Here is a 19,687-nt window from a genome sequence, read left to right on the forward strand (position 1 = left end):
ATGAACAGAATCGGTGACAACGGGCAGCCCTGGCGGAGTCCAACTCCCACTGTCGGCAATGTGAACCAAACTCTCACACCGCTTGTATAAGGACTGAACATCCCATAGCAATGGGCCCCCAATCCCATAATCACGGAGCAGAGCCACAGTGTACCTCAAGGAACACGGTCGAATGCCTTCTCCAAGTCCACAAAAACAATTCCAGCTAATCCAGTTTTATGTAACTCTTAGCAAGACACAAAGTCAATGTATATGCTGCTCAGGTTTTGAAGATATTTCAAATGATTAGAGAATATATAATGATAAATACTGCATGATTAAAAAATGAACATGATAGCTATAGCTCCCTTTCTTGTTAGCTTGCAGCCATTATGTCTATTAGCCCAGTTGGAAATATTTAATAAAAAAGGGAGAAAATTGGAAAACTAAACCTCACAGGCTTAACGTAACCTGCCTAACCTCAGTTTTTAATTTTCAATGAGCCCCAAAAATGCTGTATTAATGTATTGTTCTTTTGTTTTCATGAACTGCAGACTTTGATCCTTTAGCTGCTTTCCCTCATGCAGGGTCACTCTGCAAAAGGATTTAGAGCTCATTACTTCCACCTCTTGTGGTAGCTGACTCTGAAAACCACCAGATCAGCTGATTTTCACATGCCTGTAAAAGGATTTAATGTGGAGGAGTCTGCGAGGGCATAACGTGACCCCGCTGTTACATCTGACACGTTTAAAATGCACTTTGGCATCTTGAGGCGTTTATTAATGCGCCACATTATCAGAAACCATTACAAACACAACTTGAAGTGCTACGTGACATCAAAGTTTTGTGATTGCATTTTTAGATAGATTAACAGAAACAAATTAATAAGGTGTTGCAACATAGATTTCACGACACTGAGATATTTGCATGAGCAGTAACAGGAAGTGATGACAAAGAGGGACGCCTGCATGTGAACAGCGTTGCTGCAATGGATGACAACACAGACTGAAAGGATCGGATGTTTCTTTAGATTACTGTGAGCCTCTGTCAGAGAGAGACGACGAAGAGCCAGAGTTCAAATAGTATTGTTTCAGTAAACAAAGTCCAGGGAGTTTATCTTTTTAAGAGTTCCCCTTTGATGTCACTTCCTGTTTCAATTTGGCTGCTCCAAATTCAAAAGGAAATGTACAAAAACGGTGCGATCATGTGTATTATACCAGATTTCTTAGATTTCCACTTACTGTACTTGCAGGATATGCATGTCCTTGCACTTTAAAAGCCCAAATATTTAATCCTGGTGCTCGGCTACACTGAAACAACGTGCGATGATCAAGCAATTTTTTACAAAGAAGGGGAAAAATTGGCATAAATTATTTCAAGTCTTTGTTGATTAAAGAAGAGACAATCTTCAGATAAAACTAACACACTGGGGGACAACCATGGTTCCTATTTTTACACTTCAAAAACTTATTGGGACTTTTATTTATTATTTTTGTTATTTGACATATTCAACAATAAGAACACATGTGCTCATGTGTTCCACACACGTGTGTGGAACATGTGTTGGTGTGTTACTGAAACTGTCTAAATCAACTTATCAAAATTTATAATGCGTTGCTTGTCCCAGGCAGGCCAGATTAACAGATCCTGGCGAGTGGAGGAAACAATTTGATCCATGACCAGGTGCAATGACAGAGCCAGGGGGTGGTCAATGGTGGCCGTGGCCACCAAAGATGAATCTTTGGCCACCCCAACCATTTGAGGAAACTATTCTTTTAAACAATATAAAAACTAGAAAGCACAGTTTTCTAAAATGATAGGGGTAACCGATTTATAAATATATATGGTGGTGGCCATCTTGGATCTGGACTCAGCAACCTAATTTTTGATAATGACCTTTGGACGGCTGTGGTTGAGTGGTTGCAGTTGTCCTCCAATGCAAGAGTTGGGGGTTCGATTCCACCAGCAGTCACATGCCCAAGTGTCCCTGGGCAAGACACTGAACCCCTCATTGCCTCTGATGTGTGTCCCATCGGTGTCTGAATGTGTTAAGGCACTGATTCGTCTCTACAGATTCAGGTTGTATAGATCTAATAGAGTGCTGTATGGATAAATAAGGGCACAGATTGAAGTGTAAAGCGCTTTGACTATCTTGACTAATAAGAAAGGCGCTATAGAAGTACAGTCCATTTACAATTTACCATTAACAAAACACAATCTAAAAGAAATGATGGTTGAAGATGAGATCTTTTGGATCATTTTCATGGACTATGACAAACTCACGACTCTCCTCGAGCAGTGAGTGAGTGAAGGAGTGTTACAAAGTCTAATTCCTTATTGTTGATTTTGTCTTTACAAAATGAGGCTGAGAGCCAGACGATCATAGATCCCACTCACTGAGTCAGGCAGAGGGTTGCAGAATGAGATCTTTCTGAGGTGAAGATCTGCTGGAGCGGGACTTTAAACCTAAATTATCTGCTGTCGTTCAGTGTAAAAAGCACTAGGTGAAACGAAACACCAACTCGGATGTTGTGAAGTTACGTCGGCACCGCAACCTCCAAACACAGACTTATCAGCAGCTCTTAACTGTCACTCTTCCTTAAATTATTATCGTGTTTTAAAATAGATTTAATTGACAGTTTAACAAAACTGTGCAAGAGTTAGTCTTTACCTCTGGCTTATTTTCACATTCGTGAAATAAAATAAAGCTTTCATCAGACTCCTCAGCCTAATTCCTGCTGGCACTGGCATGCTCCGCTTGTCAGATGAAGTGTAATGACAGTTTTAAAGATTTTAGAGACCACTTTTGACCCGAAAGGCCTGATACAGACGTCTCTGGGGCTTTTGTGCCGACCTGCGTCATGCCCTTGGGATGTTGAGCACAATGTTATTCACAAGAATGTGCGGATAAGGGTGAAGGACAACAATCTCCAAGAGAGACAGCCTGAGTCTCTTCTTCGCCTGATTTATTGACACAGAGATAATTTTTGTTTTTCTGTCAGAGACCACAGAACCTCAAACAGTAAACTAGAAAATACATTTACAACCAGGTGCCAACAAGAAATGAGACATTTAACCATCTTATTTTTATTATTTTTTTAGAAATGATCAGTGATGTTCAACATCATGGGCAGCTGTGGCTGAGTGGTTAGAATAGTCGTCCTTCAATACAAAAGTTGGGGGTTCAATTCCACCAGCAGTCGCATGTTGAAGTATCCCTGGGTAAGACACTGAACCCCTCATTGCCTCTGATGTGTGTCCCATCAGTGTATGAATGTGATAAAGCACTGATTAGTCTTTGTATAGATCTAGTAGAGTGCTGTATGAATGGGTAAATGAGGACACAGATTGTGTGTAAAGTGCTTTGAGTATCTAGATAAGATAGAAAGGTGCTCATATAAATACAGTCCATTTACCATTTTAACAGCAGGTGAGAGCATGCACAGTCAAATGTGATATTAAAACATCAGAAACTGTCTTTAAAATGACACAAACCACTTTTTCCTGCAGGTTTTACCACCAGCAGCTCAGAAATAACTACCTCTAGTGGTGAGATGGACTGCTGACGTCACCACAGAAACTCATCAAATATGTTGTGACGTTACATTTGTACTGATAAAAAAAAAAGATGTTTTGTCTTTAATCTTCTCAAGTTTATTTAAACAGTAAATGTCGAGTTCAACGGTTTATCTTGTCATTTATGACAGTTTCGTTAAAGTACGAATCATTCTAAATTTTACCCAAAAAATGGTTCTCACTTTACAACAAGGGTAACTATAAAGTGTATAATAATGAGTTATTAATGAGTTTGTAAATGCTTTGTAAATCCTCGTTAGACTTTTATTAATCAGTTATAAGTCAATGTTCATATACTCAAGCAGTCTGTACTTAATTTTAAAGTATTTTTGCTAGCTTTAACTCGTGTCAATTTACTGGCCTGTAACTTCATTCTGCTTATTAATGATTTTTCAAGTGTTTACAACTAATTATAACTGCATTATTAACCATTTATTACTTATTTATAAGGGTACCCTTATCTTAAAGTGGTACCAAAAAACAAGAACAAAATGATCAACATATAACTCTAAGCTTTTTAGATGTTTCATTTTTTGTTCTCTTCCAGATGATTTGTTGTATTCTGTAAATACTTCAGTTCATACATGGACCTTTTATTACAAACTGCAGTTCTCAGCCCACTGAAAAGTAAAAACCACAGCAAAACAAAAAAACTTAGACTTGTCGCTTTTATGAATTCACCAAAGACTGAAGTCTTAAGTTTTCATCTTAAATTTTTTTTTTTGAAACTCAGCTTAAATTGGAAATTTAAATGAGCTCTCAGAAAAAGTCATAATGTATTGAAGATGTGGGATATATAGAAAGTACTGATCATGAGATAAAAATCACCACCATAATGAATGGAGTCCCACAAAGCTCTGTTTTTGAGACCCTTCTTTTCAGCTTTTGTGTGCTTCTTCATTTGTGTATTTTTCAACATTATAGTGTCTGTTAGCACATGACATGTAAAACTATAATCATGTGTGTACCTTGCTGTCTGTTAAAAAAGAAAAAAGAATGTGTGATGGATGTAAAACAACATTAATTAATAATGGATAATAAAAAAAGGAATCCTTTTTTATTAAGTAAAATGTAAAGTTTTACTTTTATCCTTGATCAGGTTTTTGATTTGTAAAATCTTTAACACATATTTTTTCCCCAGCATCTTGTGAACACAAACAAGATAAGACACATTATGTCCTTTTAGCAGAACTTTTTGTTTATTGTGGGAAGGGCAATGTTTAGATGAGTAGAGAATTAATTAAAAATGCTTCCATAAGAACTTGATGTAAAACAGGGGTGTCAAACTCACTTACAAAAGGGGGCCAAAATTTTAACATTTTTCAAACTAAGGGCCAGTTTCAGCAACTACATTAACTCGAGTTAGATACCCAACATCTTTTCTTGGTTGCAGGTTCCTCAACAAGAGTTTGATTAGTCTCATTTGACATTCGCTGTTGCACTTTGGACATCATAATCAAAGATTACTGAAAAAATTAAACTAATAAAAGTATTTTACATTTAAAATAAAATCTTGGGGGCCAGATAAGATGTCAACGAGGGCCACATTTGGCCCCCGGGCCTTGAGTTTGACACATATGACGTAAAAGAAAACAAAACTCCAGTAATCTTTAAACTGGCTACCGTAAATATGGTTCTGGATTTAAATCTCATTTCAGTGTTTAAACAGTTTTTGTCCAACTTTATTTTTTAAAGAAAACAAGCCAAGAAAGTGTCAGATCTGCAGGAACTGGTCAGCTGATGGTGCAGAGTTCAAACCAAACAGGACAATGGAGCTTTTAGATAAGATGATGCCCTCTGCTGGACACAAGCGAAGGAGCAAAAACTTCTACTACAACTATTGCAGCAACAACTACAGTACTACTACTACTACTGTTACTAGTACTACTACAAGTAAAAGGACTACCATTGCAACTACTACCATTACAACATCTATCATTACAATAACTACTACAATTACTAAAACAACAAAAACTACTAAAAGTACTACTCTACCAAAGTTAAATCAGATCCTCTGGACAGATTCTTCTTTGTTCAAAGGTTTCATCTTTTATCCACAAGACTTCTTCCAGTCCTGACTGAAGAAGTCTTGTGGATAAAAGATGAAACGTTTCAACAAGGAATCTGTGCCCGACTTAATCTTGTTAGATTTATCTACCTGGATTATTGAGCATGAATCAAGATATTGCTACCACTACAACTACTGTTACCATAACTACTACTACTGTGACATATATCACTACAACTATTAATACAATTACTAAAACATCTACTACAAGACATAAGTCTGAGTCTGGTCTCAGTTTTCTTCCTCTCACCTTGTGACTCTGTCCAACAGGCCCCGGATCCACACCACCAACAGTTGGGCTTCTCTCCAGGCTGATGGACGTCACATGGCCCAGTTTCACCGTGTGTTTAGGTGGAAGCTGCAGCCTGGTCCATTAGTCCAGTCCACTGAGCAGTCCTAAAGTTGCCAACAGTTGTGTGTATAAAGAAACACAGGTTTCTGAGTGAATTGGTGCTCATTCCATGAGAGACGATAGATGCTTGTTGGCAGACTCTCCGACTAACCAGGAGACTTTCCTGGCAGATTTTTAACAGAAACGGGAATTAAAGCAGGTTCTTTTATCAGGACTTCCTGCTCGTTTGCCAAACAGATACTGGTGGCTTTTGCAGGACAGCACCTTGGGTCATACAGAACTTTTCAAGTTTTTAAACACCTTTATAAATGATACAAAGCACCACATGAACCATTTTCTTTAAAGGTTCTTTCAGTCATGAATATTGGACCCAAAAAATATCAGAAAGTAAAAGCATACACAATATATTGCTCATACTAAAGGTTAATGTATTCTTAAATTAAACATCTGCAAGAAAAATGTGTGTCAGCGAGTGCACACTACCATATGGTTTGTTGGTGGGGGCATCAGGGGCACAGCACTTCAGTGGTTCAGATCCTGTCTGACTCAGCAAACATGTCAGACTTGGTGATCACAAGTCCTTATCTGCTGCTCTGTCATGTGGAGTCCCACAAGGCTCAGTTTTAGTGCCCTTCCGTTTCTGTTTTTATTTATTCCCGCTTGGGTCCAAAAGACACAAGACACATTAAAAGGAGCTTCTTATGAGTCCCATTCAAAAAACAAACAAACAAACAACAAACAAAAACACAACTTTGAACCAGGAAAAAAATTGCAATTAATAAAAATCTACTTTTCAAGAGTGCAACACATATATGATAAAATAAACGAGAAGAAACATGGATATATGGAAACATAAAAATATTTCCCTTAGTTCAATATTTATTTATTGTTTATAAGATTACATTTTTAAACAGATATCCTTTTATATAAAGTGGTGTATATTTTTTCATAAATTATTTTTGCCTTCAGTATTTTTCCTTCTTACTTCAGTGTAATTTATAATTATTTTGTATTTCTGTTTACTTTTGTTCGCACACTAAAGTTTGAGATGTGACTTTTAAAAATCAAATTAAGATTTTTAGTCCTGAAAAAGTAGCATTTACTAAAAGAAGAATTGTACAACATTTTACCTACTGAGCTGATATGGGAGAAGGAAAATCAAAGTAAAGATTTCATTTCAGCTCTTGTAATGTAAAAAAAATAAAAATACACAAGATTGTTTTGGAACAAAGTGCATTTTATTGTATTCAGTCTTTCGTTTACATTTATGTATCCTACAAATTATATTGTATAAATGAACGATTGTTAAAAAAATAATTTTTAGGTTGAAATGTTTGTTTTTCACAAGTATAAACTTGTATTTAAAAGTCTAAAGTTACAAATTTAACCCCTGCAAATCAAGTAATGACAATAAAGAGTAATAATCCTTAAATCAAACATTTAATTTGATTCTAGTTGTCATTTTGACAGTTTAGTTTTTTAAAAATCACATAAATAAATGGTGTTTCAATTCAGCCCGATGCGACGCTACGACACTTGCTCCACAGATCGCATCTGAATATCCCCGATCTGAAAGAAAAGATGCATAAAAACATACTTGATTTTTGAGGGGAAAAAAGTTAATTTTAAAAGAAAACAAAACAGGTAATTAGTAAAAGAAATAAAAACCTGCACATGAGGAGGAGCGCTCAGGACGTAGACGACAGCATTAGCAACGTCGATGGCTTCCAGAGGCTGTCAGAAAGGAGACAAACATGAGTAAAAATAGAATAACAGCACAAAAAATAAATAATTTACCTTATATTGAGAGTAGGCAGTCGCAGCCTTTTCTGGCTTTTGGCTATGAAACCGTTGAGCGAATTCGGTCTCCACTAAACCTGGAGAAATACACTGTAGAGGGGCAATATGATGAAAACAAAGAACAACCATATTCTATATTTATAATTATGATGCTCTCGGAGCTTGTGGTGAGGTGTGGTGAATTGATCAGGCTGCTTTGATTTAATGACGCACATCGCAGGCCAAATGAGCACAAAGCATTTAATTTAAAACGCAGCTGAAAACTTATGGTGGCTCGGATGTGAGTGTTGGCCTCACGCAGCTCCTGCCTCAGGCCCTCGGTCAGAGCCGTCACAGCGTACTTGGACGCTGTGTAGAAATGCATGTCAGAGCTGGGGAGTATTCGATGGCCGCACATGCTGGAACACAAGAACAAAATGTCCTAAAGCTTTTCTGAGCAGACAGAGTGGAGCTTTTAATAAGCTAAGCTTCTGTGTCCTGGGTAATATCTTTAGATCGTTGCTAGAACTAATGAATGGCATCTGCATCCGTCACTCTTTGACTTCTAAAAAATGTCAAAACTATTTTTTTCAATCAAAAAAATATTAGTTGTGATTCTTTCTGTGAATCATTGCTCAGAAAAGAGAGGGAGAAAAAGTTCATTATACCAGCAGCACGTTGTTGCATCACGTACAGACGATGTGCATTCTTTCAACAAACACTACTTTCATTTATAAAAGATTTATTTCATTGCTGGCAGGAATGGATGAACTTTTTACAGTTACAGCCACGGGGCCTATCAGATGATGATTACTGATATAAAATATATATCCTGAGGGCCCAACGTAGTCATACGAGACAACCTGACTCAACCAAGTTCATTTTTCTGAACACATTGTTCAAGTAAATATCTTTAGATTGTGGCTTGCTGATTGGTGAGAATGGTTAATCTCATGTAAAATAATGTTTTGGAAGTTCAACAAAGTTCAGTCAGGTCATCTGGATAGTTTCTTTTTTTTTGTTGTTGAGATGTTTCGTCCTTCATCCAAAGGACTTCATCAATCCGATGAGCCGCCACAAACTCGAGTCCCACAAGCAGCACACTCACATGGTGGGCCAATCAGTTTGATGGCGGTAAGATGGTTTCTGGAGTCCGCCGTCTCCCCCATCCACTCCTTGGAGGCAGCCATAGCTTAAGTGGTTCAAAACCATCTTAACACCAGCAAACTGGTTGGTGCTGCTTGTGGGATTCAGTTTGTGGTGGCTCCTCGGATTGAAGAAGTCCTTTGGATGAAGGACGAAACATCTTAAGAAAAGAAACCCTCCAGATGACCTGACTGAACTTTGTTGGATTTTCTACCTGGATTATTGAGTATGAACTTTGATACGTTTTGGAAGATCAACATAATCCTAAACAGCATGAAAAGTAAGAAAACTAGTGTTTGGTTGGGAATTTATTTGTTGTAACAATGCTTCTTGGCAATCCTTAAATGGAGCCACATTTTCTAGGAAAATGCATTTGTGGGTTAGGATCAGAGCTAAGAATGTAGGTTAAGCATACGAAAAACCTTCCAAATGTTCTCTGCCAATGCTAAACAGCTTAGTCTTTTAATGATGCTTATTTGGAGTTTCTGGTACTCAAGGTGTAGCACCTGTGAGCAACCAGTGTCAACCCTATATCTCCACAGTCTGGGACTGAGCTCTAACCTTCAAGACAACAACACTCACCCCCAGAGTGGGATTTATCAGAAACTACCACCACAGTTAGGGAGTGCAAAGGACGGCATGACTTGCCTGAAGTCCTGAACTCAACCCCATTGAATACCAGTGAGATCAGTTTGGGTGCGCTGTTCATTACAGAGTGACCAACCCAGCCACGACGGCTGAGTTATGACAAATGCTAGTTCAAGAATGAGATGCCATTCCACAGCAGTTTGTGTCGAAGCTGGTGAGCATCACGAGGAAGAAGTATCAGGTTATTGTGGCTGCGTATGGTTCTTCCACATGCTACTGAAGCTCCTGCTTGTTAAATAATTACATTGTTAAATTGCTGACATGTCTTGTTTCTTTAGGCTTCAATCACACAGTTCAAAAAAACAACATGAAAACAAGTCATTAGTGGAGTTAGCTGTTCGGTAGAGAGGATTTGGCAAGTTTTTCATGAGCACAACCCAAACACTGAACTCTACTGCTCAATACGCAAATGCACTTTCCTAACAAATGTGGCACCTTTAAAGGGGAAACAGGCATTTCAACAGGAAAAGATTTATTGCAAAGATGCATTGTAACAAAACAAAACAAAAAAATGAACCAAGCAAACTTCCTTCTTGTTGTACTAAGTTTATTTGGAACAGATGAAGGAATACTAATACATATAACTATTTCTTCCTAAGTTTGACTTTTGCTGTATTTCATCAGTGTTTCCCCTACCATTATACAAGCAGGGTGCCCCACACTGTCAACAGAACTGAACACCCTGACTACCAAACTACTGTCGACAACTGCCAGCACTGACGTAGCGCTAAACTAGCGTTGCGAAATAGCTAGCTAAAAAAGCTACAGAGGTAGCACTCTGTGTTTCTGACTGATTAAAAAAAAAAATAAATCACAGAAGATATGAGTGCCCTGCCAAGGCAAGTAAACTAGGGGAAACACTGATCATTGTAAAGTGAACCTTCACCTGTTCAGGATGATGATGTGCCCGTCGTCGATGTTTCTTTCCTTCATGGACTGGTACGCTTCATGAGTACAGATGCTCAGAGCCAGAACGTTCACCTGCAGAAACACAAGCAGTGACGAAAACATCTGCTTTCACCTGGAAGCAGAGGCCAGACGTCACTATGAAGATGACAGTTACAGACCCCTCCAAAAGTACTGCAGCAGTGAAGCAAATTCCTGTTTTTGTTGTTCACTGAGGACATTTGGGTTCAAGATCAAAAGATGAGGATGAGACGAGTTCAGAAGTTCAGCTTTTATTTTCTGGTGTTGACATTTAGATGTGTTAAAACAACTCAGGACATTTGGCCCTGTGAATTAGACCACATCATTTTTAGGTGAGCATAAGGAACAAATAATCTTTAAGTAAATAACATTTAATATGTGGTGGTGTAACCTTTGCTTGCAACAAGTGCCTCAAGCTTGTGACCCATCGACATCACCAAACTGTTGCATTCTTCATTTGTGATGCTGTTCCAGGCTTTTACCGCAGCTTCTTTCAGTTCTTGTTTGTTTCAGGGGAGGTGTTCTCCCTTCAGTCTCCTCTTCAGGAGATGAAATGCATGCTCCATTGGGTTAAGGTCAGGTGATTTGACTTGGCCAGTCTAAAACCTTCCACTTTTACCCCCTCATGAAGTCCTTTGTTTTGTTGGCAGTGTGCTTGGGATCGTTGTCCTGCACTGTATGGTAAACCTCCTCCCAATTAGTTTGGATGCATTCTCCTTAAATTGGCAAATAAAATGTTTCTGTACACTTCAGAATTCATTCTGCTGCTACCATCATCAATAAATATGAATGAGTCTGTTCCAGATGCAGCCATACACCCATTCCATGACATTACCTCCACCATGCTTCACAAACGAGCTTGTATGCGTTGGATCATAAGAAGTCCCTTTTTTTCCCCACACTTTGTCCTTTACATCATTTTGGTAGAGACAAATCTTCATCTCATCAGGCCATAAGATTGTGGTCCAGAACTCTTGCGACTCATCTCTGTACTCCACAAATTCCAATCTGGCCTTCTGATTCTTACTACTGATGAGTGGTTTGCATCTTGTGGATTGGCCTCTAAATTTCTGCTCTCAGAGTGTTCTTCGAACAGTGGATTGAGATACCTTCACCCAGCACCATGGAGGTCGTTGGTCATGCAAGTTATTGATGTTTTAGGGGTTTTCCTCACAACTCTCACAATATTTCTGTCGTCAACTACTGTTGTTGTCCTTGGCTGACCTGTTCGACGTCTGTTGCTCAGTACACCAGTAGTTTCTTTCTTTTTCAGGACATTCCAAGTTGTTGTGCTTGCTATGAACAATGGGTCTGATCGATTTGCCTTCTTTTCTCAGATTTGCTTTTCTCCCATACACAGCTCTCTGGCCTTCTTGTTGGTTTATCCTCTTTAACAAGAAATGCAGCCTTTATAGGTTTAAACCCAGGCTAAAAACTCAAGACTAGTGATGCAGAGCTATTTATTGTTTGCACACTCAAAACTTGATCTACAAGAAACATCTGTCAATCATATGTTCTATTAGTTCTGATCACTTGGAAAAAAAGGGTGGGTTCGAACAAAGGGTGATATGTTTTGAGTTGTTTAACACACATCTAAATGTCAATACCAGGAAATAAAAGCTGAAATTCGGAACTCTTGTGTCATTCTCATCTTTTGATCTTAAACCCAAATCTGTCTTCCCCGAACAAAAACAAAGAAATATGTCACGTTGTTCCATTATTTTTGGAGTGGACTGTAGGTGGCAGAAGATTTCTAAGCTCACAGTGAGTTCTCACATCGAGCATGTTCTTCCAGCTGTTGGTTTTGCCGCTCAGCAGTGGCTCTGCGTGGGCCAGGCCAGTGTTGTTGACGCACACGTCCACGCCTCTGTGCTGAGCTTTGATAGCTGAGAACATGGACTCAATGTCCTCCACGCTGGTCAGATTGCACTTGAAAGGAAATAACTCCCTGCTGTAGCCTAGTTTCTGAAACCACATCGTTTTCTGCTTTAAACAAAAAGAAAACACTTTTTTTCTCTTCCTGGAACAAGTTAATGTTTTTTTGACAAATGTATTTGAATGCAACCAAAAGTAGCTGAGTCAGAACGCTCGCTTCTCGCACTAAAGAAAACCTATTTACATTTAAACTCTTTGTTTTATTTGTTAGTTCATTAAAAAATTTGAAGTCTGTTTGAGCTTCTATTGTTTTAATATATGTGTAATTTATTTTCATTGTCTTTTGTACTTTAGATGCTTTTGTGTGTCAGTATTTGCAAATGCTGTGAAAATAAATCTAATAGAAACATTTTAATACTAAAACAACAAAATCAAAAAAAGATTTACCAAGTTGTCAAATGTCAGACTGGCAGAAGTTTCTATTTTTTGGAAAAACTAATTTGTTTCACTGCTTCTAATTTCTTAAACATTATTGATAATTCATTGTAAACCTCTCACTCTTGTGATTGTCTTTCTAGGGGTGTACCCCAGGGCTCCATTCTTGGTCCTCTCCTTTTCTGTCTTTACTCTATATGCTGCCCAGTAGCACGTGAGTTGTTACGTAATACGTCACTGTGTTGCGTTCAAGATCACTGCGAACGGATCCAAACGAGTAGCAGAGCTGGTAGATTCGGTTCACTTTAAAGACTCGAGTTAATCAGAGTCTCTCACTAAAATGATCCGGTTCACTTGAGTCGTTCCAAAGGCCATATAAAACATCCATCCATTATTTTACCTGCTTCTTCCTTTCTGGATTGGTGGAGTCACTGGTGCCCATGTCCAGCCATCATTGTGCGAGAGGTGGGGTACACCCTGGACAGGTCTCCAGTCCATCACAGGGACACAGAGAGACAAACAACCATTCACTCTCTCACTCACACCTAGGGACCATTAAGAGTTACCATTCAGCCTAACATGCATGTTTTTGGTCTGTGGGAGGAAACTGGAGTATCTAGAGAAAACCCACGCATGCACGGAGAGAACATGCAAACTCCACCCAGAAAGGCCCCTGGACTGGGATTTGAGCTGGTGACCTGCTCGCTGAGAGGCAGCAGCTCTACCAAGTGCACTGCTGTGCTTCCCCCATTTAAAACAACTTTTTATTTCCTTTATTGTGTGTTTTAAAAAAGATTGTTTTAACAAGATTTAACAAAATGTCCTTAACACAGTTTCCACAACAATGGTCTGTTTGACTCATGAGTCTATAGTACCGACACATTAAGCTTTGTTTTCAGCTATTTAAGACTGGTCATTCACATAACTTCAGCTATTAGTTTAGCTCTGTCCAAATATAAAAACAATAAAATAAATAAATAAATAGCCTTCTGATGCATCACTTCCTGCCTCAAAACAGTATTGAAATAGCATTTTTATCACTATGAAAGGCAGAGATAATGTAACGGAGACTGAGCGTATTTGCTTGTCTTGTAAAATCTTCCATGAACCTCTGGATGAATTTTATTCTGATAAACTCCATTCAAGATGGCCACCACTGCTAGTCAAACTTAACACAAAAAGGGCTACGACTCAGGTATTTTTTACTAGTTTGGTGTGGTAGTAGCTGAGAGTCATCCCCAAAATCAACTCTGAGTTCTAACAGATTACACAAGATCTTTGCTTAAAACTTTGACATGTCAGACATAAGATAATATGCATTCCCTAACTCCCTAAATACTTTCAGTATTAAACAAGATGTTACCACTGACTAAACATTTTGATCTCCAGGACGTAGCCCGGTGCAGATGTTCTTTGTGTGATGCTCATGAACTTAATGTATTTTGGGTTTATCACTCGTGGGAAATCCAAAATGGGAGCAATGAGGATAGAAATAGTTGAACCAGGATGAGAGAATGTCTAGTAGTGCCTAAAATTATGAATTGGAATTAAATTGGAATTAAAATTCCCATGGAGTTCCTCAAGGCTCTGTACTTGGACCAAAGTTATTTATTTTATATGTGAATGACTTAGTGAATGTATCAGGACTCCTCAAATGTGTCCTTTTTGCAGATGACACCACATTTTTTTTGTTTGGGTAAAGATGTAAAACAGATGTTGGAATTGATGAAGACAGAATTTGATAAAATACAAACTTGGTTTAAACTTAATAAATTATCATTAAATTTAGACAAAACTAAATACATGACATTTAGTAACAAAAAGAGAACTGTTGATGATCCATTTAAAATTGAGGGTGTTGAGATTTGTAGAGTTAATTAGATGAAATTTTTGGGTGTAATCATTGATGAACAATTAACATGGAAAAATCACATCAATTCTGTAAGAACAAAAATAGCTATATCTATTGCAGTACTATAAAAAGTCAGGGAATTATTAAATGATAAAGCTCTGTACATGTTGTATAACACAATCATTGTTCCAAATTTAATCTATTGCATTGATGTTTGGGGGAAAGCGTGTAAAACATTTACAAAACCTATTTTTATTTTACAGAAAAGAGCTATAAGAATGATCACCAGAAAGCATTACTGTCACCCATCAAGCACATTATTTTATCAACTGAAGTTATTGAAGTTCCATGATTTGGTAGATTATAGTATTTTATCAGTTATGTATAGGGCTCAAAATAACACATTACCATTAAATATCCAAAGAAATTTTGTTAAAAGACAAAGTTGCTATAATCTTAAGGGGATAGAGATATTTGTCAAACCAAAATTCAGAACTAGTCTGAAGGGAAGGTCTACCTCAATCCAAGGAGTTGGATTGTGGAATGGTCTAGAGAGTGATGTAAAAAATGCCAAGTCAATGTGTATATTTAAGAAAAAGATCAAAACTAAATTGTTAAAAAAGTATATATGAAGTAGCTTAGTGTGTGTTTTGTATTAGAATTAGAAAAATTAGAAAGAGTTATTCATTTTGTTCTGTTACTTGAAAATTATTATGATTGAAATAATTGTTTGTAAAAAGGGGCAGATATAATAAGATTTTTTCTTCTTTCTGCCGCCTTTCATTTTAAATCTTTTGTATCTTTCTTTATATTGTTATGGAGTTGTTTTGTACTTTTTTAAAATGAATAAACTTTGTACCATACCATACCAAAATAAAAGAAAGAACGTTTTGTCAACTTAAAAACAGAGAGAGATGCCATCAGAAATAATTTGACAAAGCATGATTATTCCTTTTTTACCTCATCGCGACAGCAAACTGAGCATTTCATTAATAACTGGCATCAATGTAATGTGTTTCTGTCAATCATGGTATTACTTTTCCTGCCAGATATACCTTTTTAAAAGTTCAGATGAGTCACTTTTATAGAAATGGTGTGGCCACATGCTTTCCCTTGATTGTTGCCATATTATACCCATTGTGCTCGGACTGATTGGAGAGGTGAAGGTATGCACTTGAAAGAAGAGGCCATAATAAAAGAGAGTATGTGTGAATGAGAGGGAGTCCGGTGGAACAGTGAGGCTACAAGGGGCAGAGGTCACAAAGGTGCAGGACTTCAAGTACTTGGGGTCCACTGTCCAGGAAAACAGGGAGTGTGGTTTTGAGGTGAAAAAGAGAGTCCAGGCAGGATGGAAAAAAGTTTCAGGAGTGGTTTGTGACAAAAGGGTGGCAGCAAAGGTCAAAGGAAAAGTTTACAAGACAGTAGCGAGACCAGCTATGTTGCATGATCTGGAGACAGAGACATCGACAAAAAGACAGGAGAAAGAACTGGAAGTGGCAGAAATGAAGATGTTGAGGTTCTCCTTAGGCGTGACAAGGATGGATGAGATCATCAGAGGTACAGCACAGGTTGAACAACTGGCAGATAAAGTTAGAGAGGCCAGACTGAGATGGTTTGGACATGTCCAGAGGAGGGACAGTGGGTATACTGGTAGAAGGATGTTAGAAATGCAGCTGCCAGGAAAAAGACAAAGAGGAGATATACTGTATGGATGCAGTTAAAGAGGACATCCTGGGCTGAGGACAGAGTGAGACAGAGGTGACCCCTGAAGAGGGAACTGCCACAAGAAGTGTTCAGATTGACTCCATGTTTTTCCTGAACACAGAATATAACTTGTATTTTAAAACAACTGTTTTATTTTAATCCAGATCTGCCATATGTCTATAAAAACAGGTAAATTCAGTGATATTGTCAAGTTAAAAATATGCCAACTGTGTTTCATGTACAAACTTTCAATAAAAAACTGTCAAGCAGACTGTGCTCTTCAGAGTTTAGGAATATTGTATAGCTGATGTAGCTGTTGTTGAGTATGAGTTCATTATGTCTTAGAGTTAGGTATAAAGGATTTGTTAATTTTTTTTAAAACATTCTTTTCTTTCTTTTGCATTGTTGGAAGTTATAAAATATGTTCACATCTGCCCTGATTGGTTACACAATGACCTTTTCCAAGAAAAAAAAAATGGTGTTCATTCTTGGGGAATGTAAAGTTTTTAACTGAAACAAATCCATACCGCAGGCTGTCTCGTCAAAAACACTCACTCTCTATGCTGACGATGACACGCTATGAGATTTGCTGAACTGTTCTGTTGAAAGAAGCACATTCTTGGAAATAGTGACCTTAAAGGTCACATTGTGATGATTCATAAAAAAAGAGGCAAAGGGCCAAATTGCAGATAGAACAAATTTTATTCACACACACATAACAAATCGCTGCAACGGAAGGTTGAAGAAAACTGGACCAACAAGGAAGGAGAGTCAACTGAAAACCAGACCTTTATGTACACTAAGGGAGTGACACGACATGAAAAACGGGAGTGGTATTCAGAGATTTAGATCATGTGTGACGGGGAGCATAAAAAGATTTACTGAACAAAGTAAACTATACAAATGTAGCTGAATGTCGCAATAAGGTCATACTCACTCTAATCACTGTTTTAAGCTACTGTTAAAAGGAGAACCAATATAACAGATGGAGTGTGTCTTATAGGAAATAATATTTTGATTACCTCATTTATATACTTTTTTATCAGATCATCTAAGAGCTGAATCTGAGCATTACAGTAAAAGAGACCAAATTAGGACCAAAGTGCATGCTCATTAATCCAGATATAAATCCAACCATGTTCAGTCAGGTCACCTGGATGGTTTCTTTTGTTGCTGAGATGTTTCGTCCTTCATCCAAAGGACTTCTTCAATCTGAGGAGCCACCAAACCAATCTGAATCCCACAAACAGCTCACTCACAGAGTGGGGAAAAAACAAACTGAACAGTTTGCTGGTGATAAGATGGCCTCGGAGGCCCACCCTCTCCCCCATCACCTCCTCTAAGGCAACCATACCAAAGTGGTTTTTGACCAAATTAGGCTTTTTCAGATATTTTAGAAATTTACAACCAACAAACAATAAATCAACGCAACAAAAATAAAATGAACTCTGAGAATGTTAGCCTTATACTGCATATGTCACTTTAACTTTTTATCAATATCAAGGACTTCATACATATACTGTGTACATTCACTTCATATGTTGCATTTGTAATTTTTTACTTCAAATGTCAATGTCAAGACCTTCATACTTATAGATATACTTTTTATTTTGCTATACTTACAATTTAGGATAGTATCATACTTTTATTTTTTATTTTATGCTGTTTGTTAAATGTTTAATGGTTATTGTTGCACCAGGGGTCTGAGAGTAATGATATTTCAATCCTGTGTATGTCCTGTACATATTGCAGTTTTGCCAATAAAGTTGACTTTGACAGAGTCAAAAGTTTTAGCAATTTAAACTTTTATATTTATTTCACAGTGATTGAACAAGGTTAACATGATGGAGCAAAAATGACTCTTTATAATCTGAAGGAACAATTTGCATCTGATTAGGATGCCTCCATGGACGCCTTCCTTAGGAGAATTTCTGGGCACGTCCAACTGGGAAGAGGTCCAGAGTAAGACCTAGAAGTCACTGGAGGGACTATATTTCCTCTCTGGCTTTGGAACGCCTCGGAGCTGGAGAGTGTTGCTGGGGAGAGAGACCTCTAGGTTTCTCTCTTGGATCTGTTGCCTTGCTGACTACGAAAAAGCGGTTGGAGAGGGAGGACCAGATCATTTATAACAGGATATCCAACTCTGTGTGAGGCTAAAAACATGTCTGTTCCATTTATGAAGAGAACGTTTCTGAAGACAAAAGGCAACATGAGTTTGACCTCAGTTCTGTTGGCCCCTGGTCTGGATTCAATCCCACAACCTTCTCAACTTGAGGTGGCAGATCTACTTGTATTAACTGTGCCACCATGCCACCTTAGGTGTAGACCAATTCAGTCATTTTGATCAGATTTAATTTAGGATGAATCAGTGGGTGTTGAGATCATCTGAGTTAAACTGTGACCTGAACGCCATAAACAGCACAGACCGACTGAAACACATGTAGGTGAACAAAAAAACAGCTGGATCACAGAACAAGTTGTCCTTTAGTCACACTAAACATCCAATTTATGTGCTCCATGTCTTAGTATCAGAATTGTTAAAGAGTCTTATCTCAAACTCAGATTGTGTCTTTTAGACATTGTTTTGTAACTAATATATTAGTCTTTTAGCAGTAAACCTGTTATAAACTGACTTTTATCGTGTAGTTTAATCACTCCTTGCTTATCACCAGCAAACTGGTTGGTCCACTAAAGGAGTGTACTGCTTAGTGGGGAAAACAGTTTGATTGGGACTCCTCAGACCGATGAAGCCCTTCGGATACAGGGAGAAATGTCTTTCTACAAAAGGAAACTGTCCAAATGACCTGATTGACCATTATTTGATTTTGTACCTGAATGATTGAGCATGAACTCTGAACACTCCTTGCAATGTTTTTCAGACCTTCTGAACTCCCTCTGAGCTACATTTGAGCTTTGTCGATTTAAATTTAGCAATATAGTTCTAGGAAGCTCACCATAAACATTATGTAATATTTTCTACATTTGATAGCTTGTGATAAAACCCAATTATCCTGCCAATAACGCCATTCTTTAATGCACTGCACAGTTAGCTTGTGCTACAAACCAACATCAGCTTTGGACATCTCATTGGAATATTTACTTTGACTGATATTGATGCTAAAGCTTTTTTGGTACAGAGTATTTTCTGAACAAAGACGCAATCGTCTTGAGTCTTGATCTTGCCAAAGGAAAAACCATGAAATAAATACCCTTTTAATTCAATTAAATTCAAACATACTTTATTAATCCTCAAAGAGAAATTAAATGTTGTTGTAGCTCATCTTGGTTTCATTAGAGTTGTTCTAGATGCTGATGGCTTTGGGCAGGAAGGATCTCTTGTAGCAGT

The 19,687-nt window shown here is 37.8% G+C and overlaps 1 protein-coding gene across 1 annotated transcript; it reads right to left on the reverse strand.

Annotated features, from left to right (window-relative positions):
* Positions 1-7,502: 7,502 nt before the first annotated feature.
* On the reverse strand, positions 7,503-12,428 carry LOC119411326 (dehydrogenase/reductase SDR family member 11-like). Its single transcript, XM_037678266.1, has 6 exons — positions 12,252-12,428; positions 10,435-10,529; positions 8,043-8,173; positions 7,773-7,864; positions 7,644-7,709; positions 7,503-7,544 (listed from the first exon to the last, which is right to left on the reverse strand). Exons 1-6 carry the CDS (start codon positions 12,369-12,371, stop codon positions 7,503-7,505), a joined length of 546 nt encoding a protein of 181 aa, XP_037534194.1. The 5' UTR covers positions 12,372-12,428.
* Positions 12,429-19,687: the final 7,259 nt, after the last annotated feature.

This window comes from Nematolebias whitei, chromosome 6 (assembly GCF_014905685.2).
Source record: "Nematolebias whitei isolate Nwh7 chromosome 6, NemWhi1, whole genome shotgun sequence".
In the NCBI taxonomy this organism is placed as follows: Eukaryota; Metazoa; Chordata; class Actinopteri; order Cyprinodontiformes; family Rivulidae; genus Nematolebias; species Nematolebias whitei.

Excerpts from the sequence above, each read along its gene's own strand:
- LOC119411326 (XM_037678266.1), bottom strand. The coding sequence starts at position 12,371 with ATGTTCTCAGCTATCAAAGCTCAGCACAGAGGCGTGGACGTGTGCGTC. Across the intron at positions 8,174-10,434 it reads CACATCATCATCCTGAACAG|CATGTGCGGCCATCGAATAC; the intron begins GTGAAGGTTCAC and ends CTTGTGTTCCAG. Across the intron at positions 7,545-7,643 it reads GCGCTCCTCCTCATGTGCAG|ATCGGGGATATTCAGATGCG; the intron begins GTTTTTATTTCT and ends CTTTTCTTTCAG.